Source organism: Antechinus flavipes, chromosome 5 (genome assembly GCF_016432865.1).
Source record: "Antechinus flavipes isolate AdamAnt ecotype Samford, QLD, Australia chromosome 5, AdamAnt_v2, whole genome shotgun sequence".
NCBI classification, from domain to species: Eukaryota; Metazoa; Chordata; class Mammalia; order Dasyuromorphia; family Dasyuridae; genus Antechinus; species Antechinus flavipes.
Window position 1 is genome coordinate 208,029,703 of NC_067402.1, and position 15,440 is coordinate 208,045,142.

General features: G+C 34.7%; 1 protein-coding gene across 1 annotated transcript in view; it reads left to right on the forward strand.

The window, feature by feature from the left end:
* The window catches only part of GRIP1 (glutamate receptor interacting protein 1), a 309,316-nt gene that overhangs the window by 102,266 nt on the left and 191,610 nt on the right, over positions 1–15,440 (forward strand). The window contains exons 5-6 of the mRNA XM_051962442.1: positions 10,793–10,928; positions 13,043–13,188. Coding sequence (XP_051818402.1) covers positions 10,793–10,928; positions 13,043–13,188 — 282 coding nt within the window. The remainder of the gene's footprint in view (positions 1–10,792; positions 10,929–13,042; positions 13,189–15,440) is intronic.

Sequence of the window (15,440 nt, forward strand, 5' to 3'; positions counted from 1 at the left end):
GTGTGTGTTTGTAGATATATAGTGTATATTACCTATTTATCTGTATCTGTATGTATACATATACATGTATATATTGTTTGTGTTTGTATAGATAGAAGCATATTTATGTAGAACACCTTTGTAACATTTTATATTTGGTAACAATTATGCTTTTAACAGCTTAAAATGGCATTCTTGAAAAATAATTTCAATAATCATATGATTATTATGTTAGAAAATAGAATAGTAAATACTGTAAAGCATTATTAAATATGACATGCCATAATAAAATAAATAGTTTGCCTTTTAAAATGAAATGCTCAACTGTGTATGAAAGCCCAGATACGTAAGAAGTAGTCATGTATGTGGTGCAGTAGAGTAGATAATCCTGGACTTAGAAAGACCTGAGTTCAAATGCAGGCTCAGATATTTATTAGCTGTATAACCCTAGATTAAATTAATTTCTGCCTTCTTTAATTTCCTCACATGTGAATTGGGGATGATAATAGCAGCCTCCCTTCTCTAATAGTTATGAGGATTAAATGAGATAATATTAGTGAAGTGCCTAGCACTAGGTATATACTTAATAAGTAATTGTTTGGGTTTTTTGTTGTTGTTGTTTTTTGTTGTTATTGTTGTTAAACATTTTAGCTAAGTCCTTACAGAGTCAAATATATGTTATTTTAAACCTTTTAGTTTTAAGAATTATCAGGATTTAATGACTGAGCAAAAGGCAAGAAGTGAAAACCTATTGTATTTTTATAAGAGTCTCTAGATGAACATGTTCATTTTAGTTTACTAATGAAACTACTAAGGAAGAGAAGTTAGCATAATAAAATGAACTTTGAACTAGCAGATTGGCTTCTATTAGACCCCACCTCTTAATTGCATAATTCTGGACAAGTCATTTTACCTTTAGGAGCCATCATTCTTCATCTCTAAAAAGAATATATTACCTGTGTTCTTCAAAGATTCATTGGTAGGGGGTGGGGGAGATTTGTTTAATTTTTTATTGATTTATTCAGTTTTTATATCACCTTCATTTCTGAATGCTTCTCCCCTCCTCTACCCAGTCAGTCACTGCTTGTAACAAAAGAAAAAAGACAGTTCAGCTTACCTAACCAATGGATAAGTCAAGTCTGATAGTATATGCAGTGTTTTTACATTCATTATCACCTACCTCTGGAAAGAAGAAGAAATGTATTTTTTCATCTCTTCTCCAGGAACAAGACTAGTCATTATAATTGTAGTTTTCAGTTTTTGGTGTTATTGCTGTTATTCCTTTCTCTTTATTGTTGTTATTCCTTTCTCTTTCAATATTGTTCCACTCATTGTGCTTATTATTGCTCTGGGTGCTGCTCTTTTCACTTTGCATTCATTCATATAAATTTTCTTATACTTCTGAGTCCTTGATCTCTGTCATTTCCTATAGCATTATATGCACATGCTATTATTTTTTTTATTTTTTTTCATTTCCACAATTCATGAGTGTCTAATTTCTTTCCAGTTTTTTTCTTCCCACAAAAAGTGCTTCTATGAATCGTTTGATATACTTGAGATTTTTCTTTCTCTCTTTGACCTCCATGTGATACATGCCTAGTACCAGTATCTCTAGGCAAAAAGGACATAGATATTTTAGTTATTTATTTTTTCATCACAGTTCTATATTGCTTTTATATATGAAGTTGGACAACTTCATAGCTCTAGCAATAATAAATTAATATCTGCCATTCTGTTGTCTCTTTAAAATTGAGCATTTTCATTTTTTGCCATTTTTCATAGTTTGCTGCATGTAAAGAAAAATTGTACAGTTGATTTAATTGGCTGTTTTCTTATTGCATTCATTTAGAATAGCCTTCCATATGGTTATGAATACTTTGAAATTATTTTGAAATTTGGTTATTCATATCCTTTGACCATTTACTGTTAGGGGAATAGCTCTTAGTCTCATATATTTGTGTGAATTTTGTATACATCTTGGATTTCATAGCCTTGTTAAATATATTTAATGCAAAGATGTTTTCTTATTCAATAATAATAACCACAATAATAATAGTTAACATTTATGTAGTGCTTATAATGTGCCAGCCACTATGCTTTACATTTTACAATTATTCTCTCATTTGATCTTCACAATAATCCTGGGATGTAGGTGTTATTATCCTCATTTTATAGACAAGGAAACTGAGGCTAAGTGACTTGCTCAGAGTCAATCTATTTGAGTTCCAGTCTTTCTGATCTCTATCGCACTCTGTCCACTTTATTCACTGTATTATATAGTTGCCCCAATTTCACTTTTTATTCTAGTTGCATTGATTTTGTTTGTCCAAAAGATTTTCAGTTTAATATAATCAAAATGATTTATTTTCTGTTTTGTGACCACTTCCATCCTTGTTTATTGAGAAAGCCTTCTAGTTTTAGCAATGCCTGATAATATTCACATTTATTTTTTCTTAATGGCTTGACCTTTTATATTATAGTTAAATACAATTGGGGCTTGTGAAATAAGGTGTAAATTGTTCTAAATGCAATTTTTACCTATCTTTACTATTTTCCTAGAAGTTCTTATCAAATAAGGGGTTCTTCCCCCAAGAATCAAATGTTCTCAGATTTATTGAATACTGTATTATTGAGCTCAGTTATTTCTGATTCTTCCTAGTCCATTCCACTGGTGTGATTTTTCTCTTTTAATCAGTTTTGGATATTACTGCTTTACAATATGAGGGAGGAAAGTGCCTTTTCCCTCAGTTGTTGTAAGGATCAAATGAGATAAGGTAGGCAAAGTGCAATGCCAACCTTAAAGTCTTAGATAAATGTCAGCTATTATTACTATTGATCTATTGTAAACCTGATATTTCTGTCCTTCAATAATTAAATATGGCTGATTAAGAAAAGCCTGAAATTCAGAAGCTCCTCATTCCCTACTAGTTGTTCATTTAATGTTCTGTGTTTGTTATTAATGTGCATATACTGCAGTCTCTCCTGGAAGGTCCTGCTTAATTTGGTGGGAGATATTTGCAATTTAAATCACAGAAGAAAGAAATTGTCAGTACATTTGGACTTCCTAGGGTTTCAGTGCTCTACGGTAGTCTTTGTTCAGTAAGCCCAGCTATGTAATAAGTTAGCTCATGCAAATGAATGCATCTGTCTTCATTTCTCTTTGCCATTAGTCCATTATGCATACATTAAGCCCCAAGGAGCACATAAAAAGATTCATTAGTTAAGTCAGGAGCACAGGTTAGCAGAAAGGAAACTCCTGAGTCATACATTTCTTCCCCTCCCCCTCTTTGAAAATATCCATTAAAAAGTTAGTAGATCCTTTTGGATTTGAGATTCTTATTGGCAGTTAACATTCCTTTGATTCAACACATTTTAATAAAACAGTTTTTCAAATCCTGACTTATTTTTTTTCTTTTTGCCTGGAGGGTTCCATCTTTGTGTGCTTTTGAAGAACCACTATCAGTAGATTGGTTAATAAGTTTAGGCAGGGCCACATCCTATACCTAGCATCCCTTTTCATTCATTGCTTATATGTCCTCCCTCTTCCTATAAGCAAACATCACTGTAATGAAATGCTCCAAAATTCATTCATGTTAAGTTATAAATCACTCCAAAGAAGTTCAAGGTAGTATCTCCAAAGAGTATTTGCTTTTTTTTTTTTTTAAGGGATTTTAATTTTTAATAGATCAAACTAAGTTAAGTCTATCTGTGCAACTTTAGAGCTTATAAGGGAATAGAGGAAGCATTTAGGAGAGTAATAGACTTTCTTAGCCAGTGGTGTGTCAGAGCCAGTTCAAATTGACTTCTGATTGTTAAATTTTCTACAGGGGCACTTTATTCTTCCGAAGCTGGCAAGCAATACAAATCAGGATTTGACTGTTTTCTTTTTGGTTGATTGTCTAAACTTAATAGAGTGTAGAGAAAATGTTAATAATGGAGAGTTAATTTTAAAATGTGTCTGCTATACTTTTTTTTTGAAAGCTCGTTGTTAAACATTTATCTTGCATACTCCTGTTAAATCTTGGCTCATGAAATAATGGTATAGATAATTACTTATACTTACCCACAAAACCAATCATTATTATAGATGATTTTTGTGTTATGCAGTTGAAGTTTTCCCCAAAAGGTGAATGTAGACAAGATTAATATATTTCCATCCCTTGTAACTTTTCTATTACTTTTGAAGAATGACCTCTTGGGGGTGGTGGTGGTTAAAGCTTCCATCAGGTGATCATTTAGTCTTTTTAACTAGCTTCTTAAACTAGCTTCCATTGATCCTCATTGTTGCAATGGATAAATTTCAGCGGGTCCATGAATATGGATGGGAAAATGACATTTTATATTTTTGTGAACCTCTAAATTTTAGCATTGTCTTTCATTATTCAAAAGCATCATTCTGAGAAATACTGTATTCCATGACACAAAAAAGATTAAGAACCTTTCAGTTAGACAAACCACCTCATTTAACACTGAAAAAACTAAGACCAAAGCAGTAAAGTTGGCTACTGTTACACATATAATTGAGATTGGAACTTTACTTCTCTGATTCCAAAACTACCTGCTTCTTCTCATCCTCTCGTTATGAAAAGAATAAGACCTATCAATCCAGGGGCTAAGCTACTCTTTTCTACTTTATTTAAGCAGTGGATCCCTAGATGTGGTTAACATCTTCTAAAGTGTCCATATTCCTATAACCTACTAAAATTACACCTTTTACTTCTTAGATTATTTATCCTTTTGATGTGTTTTCTGTCTTCTTGCTATCAGTGTTCGAAGTGATTTATTTTAAAAGCAAAAACAACCAGCCAATAAAAGAATTCATTCGTATTCTTGTTTAGTCCTAGTCCCATGAAAACAAACATTTCATTTACTATTTTTTCATTATCATCTCAAAATATTTCTTGCTGTTTGGTTAGTTTTCTTGTTCCATACACAGCTCCCCCTGAATTTATTTGAAAGAATGATTTGGATTCATTCTTTTTACTCAACATGTAATTATTTTCTTTGATGATTAAGCTTGCTTTGCAGGGCTTAATTATTACTTTGGGGTACCAATTAATCTCCTTTGTTCTTTCTATTATCTTTAGTTTTTCTTTTGAATCATGGTAGCCACAGAATAATCTTTTGATAGTTTGATTTTTTCTCCTTACAATTTGAAGATAGATATGACTATATATTTATGCTTCTGTATATACGGATTTATGTCTGTCAGCAAAATTTGTTTGTTGTGGTTTGACACATTTGATTATGATATTTCTTGGTGAAATAAACTTGAAATTTCTGTCATCCAGTTTCTGACAAGTTGATTCTTCTTGCCAATCTTTCCTCCTCCCATATTCTCCAGCAGACTGTATACTTAATCATCCTCTTACCTCAAATCTTCAAGCTCTCCCAATCAATTCCGTTATTACTACTTTCAAATATGCCCAAATCTTCCCCAATCTTGAAAAAAATCCTTTCAGCTATCATCTGTCTCTTCTCCCTTTCTTGGCCAAACTCTTCAATAAAGTTCTCCACATTAGTTACCTTTACCTCCATCTCCTCCTCCTCCTCCTCTTTTTCATCTTTCTCTTCCTCTTCTTCCCTACCTTCTTCTTCTTCTTTTCCTTCTTCTCCTTCCTTTTCTCCTTCTCCTCTTCCTCTTCCTCCTTCTTCTCCTTCCTTTTCTCCATCCTTCTTCTCCTTCCCTTTCTCCATCCTTCTTCTCCTTCTTCTTTGTCTCCTCCTTCTCCTTCTCCTCCTCCTCTTCCTCCTCCTTCTTCTTCTCCTCCTTCTCTTCCTTCTTCTCCTTTTCTCTTCCTCCTCCTTCTTTTCCTTCTCCTCTTCCTCCTCCTCCTCCTCCTCCCTTTCTCTCTCTCTCTCTGTATCTTTCTGAGTCTACTGTCTGTCTCTGTTCTCTCCTCTCTTCCCCCTCTCCTCTCCTTTAACTTCTGATGATCTTTTGTCAGTCCTTGTTCTTCTCAACCTTTCTACCTTTTTTGACGCTTCCAATTATGCTCTCTTCTTGAAAACTTTTTTTTTTAAATTTTAAGGCACCACCCTCTCCCTGATGCATCTCCTATCTTTCTGACTGCTGGCTCATCATCCACATCATGCCTTCTGACTGTGAATGTTGCCTAGAATCCTGTCCTAGATCCTTTTGCTCCCTCTATACTTTCAATAATTTCATCAGATTCCATTAGCTATCATTTCCATGCAGATAAATCCCTGATTTATGTTTCTGGCCATCCCAGTTTTTTCCTGAGCTTCATTCCTTGATCATCAATAGTCTGTTGAATATCCCAAGCTGGATGTACAGAAGACATCTTAAACCCAGTATGTCCAAAACGGAACTCATTATCTTTCCCCCTAGATTCCCTTCTTTCATACTTCCCTATTTCTGATGAAGACATCACCATCTTTACAGTCTCCGAAGTTTGGAATCTCAGCTTTATCCAGGTCTTCTCATTCATCCTTACAACAAACAGCTCTCCATTCATTTACAAATCTTGTCATGTCTCCCTTTATGATATTTCTTACACTCATCCCCTTCTTTCTACTCTCCACATCTATAACCTTAAGTCAGGTCCTCATTGCTTCTCACCTAGATTACTGCAACAACCATCTCTTTGATCTCCCTGCCTTAAGTATTTCACGATTCTAATGCATCCTACACACTGAGGGCAAAGTACTTTTCCTTATGGGTGGATTTAATCATATGATTTCCCTACTTGCCAACTCTATTAAGTCCATGGTCCTTTAGGATAAAATATAAACTTCCTTGTTTATTTCTTGATGACCAACACAGCCTGATCACTCCTTTCTTTTTCAGCAACAATAGACACTACTCCCCATTTCACACATTACAAACTTGCCAAATTGGCATTCTCTTTGTCCCTAAACATGTCATTCCATTTCTTGTCTGCATGCACTAGCTGTCCTTCCCTATTTCTACCTCATAGAATTCTTCTTTTTCTTTCTACATAGCTCATATAACATTTCCTATATGAAACTTTTCCTGATTCCGTTCTTATAGTGCCTTCCTCCTTAAACTACCTTATTGTTAATTACTTCATATATATTTATATTTATTCACTTTATATGTGTGTTGCATATTTTATATGTACCTGTTATATGTCCCCAATTGCAGTGTAAATTGTTCTTTGTACTAGTATCTCCAGTACCTAACATAGTGGTTATATATATTTAATATATGTTGATTGTTAGTGTTCTGTGGATTCTATTGCATTTTTCTTGTGCTTCCAATATTTTTGGACATTTTTCATATATGATTTCTTCAAGTACTATATTGAGATTTTCTTTTTCATATTTTTTCTAAAAAAAAATAATCCTTATGTTATTCTTATTCCATTGTAATGACCGTGTATTTAAAATCAGCTGGAGTCAGGAACTCAGGTTGAGGGAAAAATCTTCAATATTTATTGAAGTGAAGAGATGAATAAGGATTGTGATAGCAAATATAGGCAAGAAAGATTGCGATAGCAATATGGGCAGTTGCGACAGGAAGCCAGCTAACAGAGAGAGTTCTGAGCTGAGCAAACCATGGCAATGGCAATGCCAAAAGTCTCTCCTTCCCCTTCCTTTGCCAATCCCCTGCCTCCACCCATCAAAATCGTCATTTCTTATACAACACATCAGGACTCGCACAAAGAGTGGGCGGGGGCCATTCTTTCTCCAAGCATATACATTAATAGAGTATGGTCCAATTGCTATTTAGCCTCATGTGCTTGGGACCTCAGTGCATCAACTCAAGCCTCAGCCCATTACATTTCATCATTTTCCTTAATGTTTCTTTCTCACGTTCCAATTTCCATAGTCTATAATCTACTATTATAGTATGAATCTATGTCTTGTTTTAAATTCTTCAGGCTTTGGTTGGAGTACTCATTTTCATGTTATTTCTTTAATATTGTTGCAGAATTCCTTGTCCTTCTGAAGCATCCTGGAGATAGTTGGTAGTGATAGTAGTGGGGGTTGAACTAGGGATGACAACTTTTGTTTCAAGGGACATTGCAGAATTTGTTGTGATATTTTGACCAACCTCAGAGGATTTTGACTATTTTATTGTGTATTTTGAAATGTAAAGAAATTTTCTTTCTTTAATCCTTGTTTATTTCTACTTCTCAGTCAACTTTCTCAGTCATTGCTATTCTGATGTTTCTGTGGTATCCTTGCTGAAAAAAATTATTTATCCCCAATTCTTTTCTTTCTATAGTCAAAGCTACTAGTTCTGGCCCATGCTTTGTTGTCCCCTTTATTTTAACTATTTCCTTCAGATAGTGAACATTATTGTAAATAGATTCTGAGTGAACAATGGAGTAGGACTTATTTTATCTTGACATTTAATACTCTTTTGAGCTCCAGCATCCTCTTTGCAAATGCTGTCTTCAGTTCTTAGGCTAACTTATTAGGACTGAGGAGGAAAGATAAGTGGAGGGTCCACTTTCTATTTTGGGTTAACTGACACTTTAAACAAATTGCTTCTACTAGTTTCCTCCTATGCCATAATACTCAGTGCTGCATTTTTGGTTGCCGCACCATGCTCCACATTACTCCATAGCCATCTCTTGTCTTCCCGACAACTCTCCTTTCCTCTGACACTGGTACAATTTTGGAGCATCCTAGTCCTCATAACCTCATTCCAGACTACTACCATAACATTTTGGTTGGTCTCTCTGCCTCAGCTCTGAACCCACTGCAGTTCACCTACTACTCAGCCACCAAAGCATTCTTCCTAAAGTGTCAATCTGAACATGCTGCCTTCCTTCAGCAAACTCCAGTGCCTCTCTCTTACTTTCAGAATCAAAAAGAACAGTCTTCTTTTTGGCATTTAAAACTGTTACCTGGCCCCTTCTACCTTTCTAGTTTTCCTATATCTTACTCCTTTGATGATCCAGCTACACTGGCTTCCTTGCTGTTCCTTGGACAAGATACTCATCTTCCAACTCTTTGAATTTTGAGAGCCAATAACATTTTTTCGTCCTTTTACCTCTGCTTCTTGACCTTTTTTTAGTCTTAGCTAAAATCCCAGCTTTTCAGGGAACCTTTCCCAATCCCCTTAATCCTAATTCCTTCCCTTTGTTGATTGTTTCCAATTTATCCTGGAAATGTCTTGTTTGTACATTAGTGCTTCCATATTGTTGTGGTTAGGGTAATGTTCGATTAGATTAATATGTAACTTTCTTGAAGGCAGGAGCTATCCCCCAGTGCATGGACCATTAAAGATGATTAAAGACACATCTATGATGTAATTTGATTTGATGTTTTAAAGCTCAGGGTTGGTCTGATTTATAGACCTCAATTGGTCTTGAGAATAGGATTTTATCTAGGACATGTTCCAGGGAATATCTCCAGAAGTGGGATGCCTAATATTGCCCATGTCATGAGGATCTTAGACTACCCTGGTCTAGCACAAAGGCTGTGAGAAATGGTGAAAGCTGAAAGCAGGGAAATATAGAATAACATCTCTGCTGTTATTCTACCCTGAGAATAGGGACCTATCTAGGAAATTACCAAGAGGTTTAATCTGAAAAATGTTGATCAAAATTACTACAAAGAAAGGGTGGCTCTGAGCCAACATGAAGACTGTAAAAGCTAGAGAAAGGCTATAGGAGCATCAGGAGAAACAAGTTGATGAATTGGTCTTCAGTGACTTTTTCAATAAGAATTGCATGCATGAAAGGTTCTTTCACTTTTCTCCTTCCCAGCAGTGTTGAATGTTTTAGATTTAGGAGTCTCTTAAATTATTTGGTGTGGTCAGGGAAAACCTTTCCCTCAAGATACCTTTAATTCTGCCGTTTTCCCAGGATTGCTTCTTTTAAATATTTGAAGACAACTACTATGTTTCATTCCCTCTCCCCACTCCAGATTTTCTTTTCTCTGGGCTAAACATCCTCTATTCATTTAATTATTACTCATACAGACTTCATTAAGGTTCTTCCAGCTTCAAAATCTGGTATTCTGAGTCTACAAAAGCCATGACTGGAGGGTCCAAAGTAGTTATCCAAGAATTCAGTGGCAAATCCAGCCATACCATATGTCAACTTGGGACACATTCTGTCATCCTTGATTTGAGTCACTTTTGTGATTTAAGGGCAATTCTGCCTGCATTCTTCAAGAAATGAAAATAAATGTCAGCAGTCAAAATATGGAATAAGGCTGTTGGGGATCAAATTGTTCTGCAGTAGCTTTAGCCTCTATAGAAAGCTGTGTCTCCCAAGTAGTGATGTTCAAGCAGGAGACCCCTTCTCCTGGAAGCAGCCACAGCCCCTTTCCTATACCTCAGCATGCCTACTGATACTTAAGGACCTTATAATTCTAGGCACATTGAAAATAGACCTTTGTGGGATTTTTGTCCTCTAAAGAACCCATTCATCCGGAGTGTTATGATTCAATTCTTCCTTCTCAATTTATTTGTTGTTGTTAAAATATAGTGTTCTATAAAAAGGTCACTTGAGAGTGACAAAGAACAATGAGGGAAAAAAATTGTCTTTTGTGCATAAGCCAAGTCAGACTATTTATTGGCAACCTAGAGTGAACTACCCCACTGGTACCTATTTTAATAACTTTTAATGGAATATCTGCTTCAGATTTATTCTCATGCAGATTTTTATGATATAGATTGTGAATTGTAATAGAAGGAGCCCACAGATACTTTTTCCTCATAAAAATGTAAGATAATTTGATGGTGGGATGGGAGGAGTGATGAGATAAGTTGGGAAGAGCCAGTCCCTAAATATACTCAAACACATACATGCAAAGCGTATGTAATACTATTTGCATTTAACAAAAATAAATAATTTTCTTTTAACAGAGGAATTTAAAGGTTCCACAGTTGTGGAATTAATGAAGAAAGAAGGCACTACTTTAGGGCTTACAGTGTCGGGCGGAATCGACAAGGATGGCAAACCAAGAGTGTCCAACCTTCGACAAGGAGGAATTGCTGCCAGGTAACCATGGCTAGAGTCCCACTCACCAAAAAATTACAGTGGATTGGCGGGCTTCAGTAATGAAAACCTCATCAAAAAGGTCACTAATAAATAAGTGACGAGCACCATCTGCAAGGCAACACATCAGAACAGAAACACAGCAGGGTATTTTTCTGGAACTCTCCCTCTTTCTCTCAAGGTGTCCCTGGGCTAAGCCAGAAGGATTCTGAAGTCTTCCAGAGTTATTTTTAAAAATAACCAGTTGCTCATAACTTCAAATTTTGACAAATTTATTCAGCAAGCCTCCAAATAAGTCATTGCACCAAAAACAGGTTGTAGGTGGAAAGTGTCATTGCTTGTCATTGCTTTTCTTTTGTGGGGGGCAGTAGGGAAGACATTTGAGTTATGTCAATTTAAATGGGACATTTTAAAAAATGTAAATAGAATATTTAAAAATAATTTTTTTTTAAAAAAAGCATTAACAAAAAAACAGACATACAGCTTTAAAATAACTATCCTCGCAAGAGTATAAAACAAAAATCCCAAAACTAAAGATTTACATTTAAGTGTCCATATGATTATAATAACTGTGCATATAATCATAAATGGAACTCCCTTGGTTTGGGGAAGGTTCAGAACTTCCTTGTTCAGGGAATTCCAGGTCCTATAATTGGCATAGTTGGGAGGATACTGAAGAAATGTAGAGATCCATTAAACTATCTGGCATCTGTCCCAGACCTCCCCAGACATTTTTTTTTAATGTAAGTGTCCCTATATTATTAAACTATTCATATAATGATAATGAAACTCCTAGTCTCTTTCTTCGTTGCCTCTTTGTTTGGGAGAGGCTCAGAACTTCCCCATGGAAGGGAATTCCAGACCCTCTAATGTTCCTCACAAAGGAGACAAGAGAAGAAGGCAGATTTCACTGGAAATCAACCTGAAACATCTACAGGTTTACATAACACTAATCTTGTTCAGGTAGTCCTTCATTTTAGAGCTCTCACCTGGTCAGATACATTCTAGATGAGTGACTTATAACAAAGCTTTCCAAAGGCAAAAGTACTGCTTGTTTTTAAGTGATCCATATACAAGTATAAAGACTTTTTCTTTGTAAATTAAAGGCTCTGTTTATTGCCATGCAGTTCTTCTCTTTGTTGCTTAAAACAAGTCTATAGGAAATGAGATATTATTATAATTGATTTCCTACCACATTGATTATTGGAATCGATTTGATGGAAGGTGAGGGATTTAAGCTTGGTCTATAGGAAATGAATTCATTATTCACAATTTTGAATTATGATTTTTTATTACTTAATTTTTATTCTTATCTTTAATCACATTGATCTTTGTTGGCTTATGTGTAGAATATGGCTAAAAATGTAAATATGACCAAGTTGCAATTGTTTATGGCAAGGAGGCACAGTGATGGGGGAATGAAGGAACAAATATTGAGCACCTTACACATATTATCTTATTTGAGCCTTAGAACAGGTGTGAGGTGGTTAATATTTTTATTCCCATCTTGCAGATGAGGAAACTAAGGCAAACAGAGGATTGTTTTTTTTTTTTGTTTTTGTTTTTTTTTTTTTTTTTTTGCTTTGTCCAAGGACTTCCCTAGTTCATTTCTGGTACACTGTCCTTTCTACCCCGTAACTGGATGTAGCTGATGACCAAGCAATGTGTATAAACATGGAAGTGGAATGGTTGCATAGGTGGCACAGTAAGTAGAGTGTTAGACTTGGAAGAAAGAAAGACCTGAGTTCTAATCTTGTCTCAGACTCTCATTAGTTGTGTGATGTTGGGCAAGTCATTTAACACCTCAGCCTCAGCTTCATCTGAAAAATGGGGATAATCATAATAATACTTACTTTTAGGGCTGTAGTGAGGATCAAATTATGGGCTTTGTAAGTCTTATAGCACTATATAAATGCTTACCACCATTATTGTTGTTGTTAGCCTTGGAACTCGATACATCATTTCATGTACAAGAGTTAATATGGTTATTTTGTTTTGCTAACTCAGCTATCAATGCTTACATGTTTGTTAATGAAAAGAATGTTGGAGGGAGGATAGAGTGACTTTTGTGAATGAAGAGAATAACTGCTGACAAATACAAAATCTGTATTTTGCAGAAGTGATCAGTTAGATGTGGGCGACTACATCAAAGCTGTGAATGGAATCAATCTCACCAAATTCCGCCATGATGAGATCATCAGTCTGCTGAAGAATGTTGGGGAAAGAGTCATTCTCGAAGTGGAGTACGAACTCCCTTCCATCTGTAAGTCATCCCATTCCTAAGCAATGTATTCAAGGACTTTCTTTCTTTTTTTCTTTCTTTTTCTTTCTTTCTTTCTTTCTTTCTTTCTTTCTTTCTTTCTTTCTTTCTTTCTTTCTTTCTTTTTTTTTTTTTCTTTCTTTCTTTCTCTTTCTTTTTTTCTTTCTCTTTCTTTCTCTTTCTTTTTTTCTTTCTCTTTCTTTCTTTCTTTTTCTTTTTCTTTTTTTTTTTTCTTTTCTTTTTTCTTTCTTTCTTTCTTTTTTTTCTTTCTTTCTTTCTTTCTTTCTTCTTTCTTTCTTTCTTTTTCTTTCTTTCTTTCTTTCTTTCTCTTTCTTTCTTATAATAATAGCTTTTTATTTTTCAAAGTATATGCAAAGATAGTTTTTGACATTCACCCTTGCAAAAGCTTGTGTTCCATTTTTCTCCCTCTCTTCCCACTAACCCCTCCATCCCTGACAGCAAGTAATTCAGTATAGGTTAAACATGTGCAATTCTTCTAAACATATTTCTATATTTATCATGCTGCACAAGAAAGATCAGATCAAAGGGAGAAAAATATGAAAAAAAAGCAAACAAACAAAAAGGTAAAAATACTATGTTGTGATCCACATTCAGTCCCCAAAACCCTCTCTTTGGATGCACTTTCCATCTTTCTATCACAAATTTATTGAAATTGGCCTGAATCACCTCACTGTTGAAAAGAGCCAAGTGGACCTCTCTTTCTAAAGCAATTTTAAGTCTTTTCTTCTGTCATCAGGGACTCTTTGTAGACTTGTTAACTCTTAGTTCCTTATTATTTTAGAATGATTTTATTTAGCAGAATCAATGCCTTTTAAGTAAAAATTAATCCAACTAGCAAGCAGTAATGAAATTACATGGTTACCATTCTTTTTAATATGTTATACCACTTAAGTGCTTCCATCAACAGTAGTCTTTTTTCCTCAGCACCTACTATGTGCCAGACACAAACTAGGTACTATCTTTATAGAATAGAGGTAAGCATAGATCAGCTAATTTCCAAGAGGTTTTTTTAACTGGCTTTTAGATAAGCTTTGTTAAATTATGCAGTATGAATAGTGAGCAAAGCAGACAAGCTCCTGGTTCCTGCTTCATATTTGCTTTACTGCTATGTTTAGTTGAAGAGTTTAAAAGTTGATATGTTTTCATTTTTACTTTTGATCCTATCCTACCTCTCATATCTTTCTATTGTAAAGATATTAACCTATCTTAAATTCCTCATCTAAAAAAACTGGATATTGGACTAGACTAGGAATCAGCAAACTAAACCAGAAAAATAAATTTTGCCAGTTTGTGTTTTTATGGCTTTGTGGTTTTGGATGACCCAAAACTAAGAATGGTTTTTCCATTAATAAATATAAAAATCAAATTAGAAATGTAAAAACAAAGGAAAAACATTCTTACCCTGGTGCATTCAAATACAGGGCTATAATAATTTCTTGATTCCTGCATAGATAATCTTCAAACACCCTCCTAGCCTTCAAATCTCATCTTCTTGTAACTCAGAGAGACTCTTTTAGAGAAGTGAATGCTTTAGGCAAAAGTCAAATGACATGTTTTAATAGCTATTGTGTCACCATTACATGAGAGTAGCATATAATACATAGAAAGTTGTTATCACATGTTTAATCTATACTTGATTGCTTGCTGTTTTGGTGGGAAGGGAGAGAAGAAGGAAAAAAGTTTAGAACGCAAGGTTTTGCAAAGGTTAGTGTTGAAAACTATCTTTATACGTATTTGGAAAAATAAAATACTATTTTAAAAAAAGTTGGCGTCAGAGCCAAGAAAACTTGGATTCAAGTCCCTGAATCTGAAATTTGCTCTTTGACTCCTGGGTAAGTCATATTATGTTGTGTTCTATGACTAAAGACAATATACAAGATTTCTATAAGAGTATAAATAGAAGGGGCAACTCATTGGTGTAGTGGATAGAGCACCATCCCTGAAGTCAGGAGGACCTGAGTTCAAATCCAGACTCATTAGAAAAAGCCCACCTCTCATAATAATATTCATTCTTCTCATTAATTGTTAACCAATAGAGTTGATTGTCGCCTTCAAGAACATCCACTCTTCCAAGGGCATATAAGCATTGAAAGGTTTCCATCAAGGGGTTTGGAGCATATAAGATTGTAACAACTCCTTTTATTAATTATCTCTGGCATGATTAATAAAATGATTAATTATTCAGAAACTATATCTCTAACTTTTTATGTAACATAGTCAGTTGGTTGTCTTGA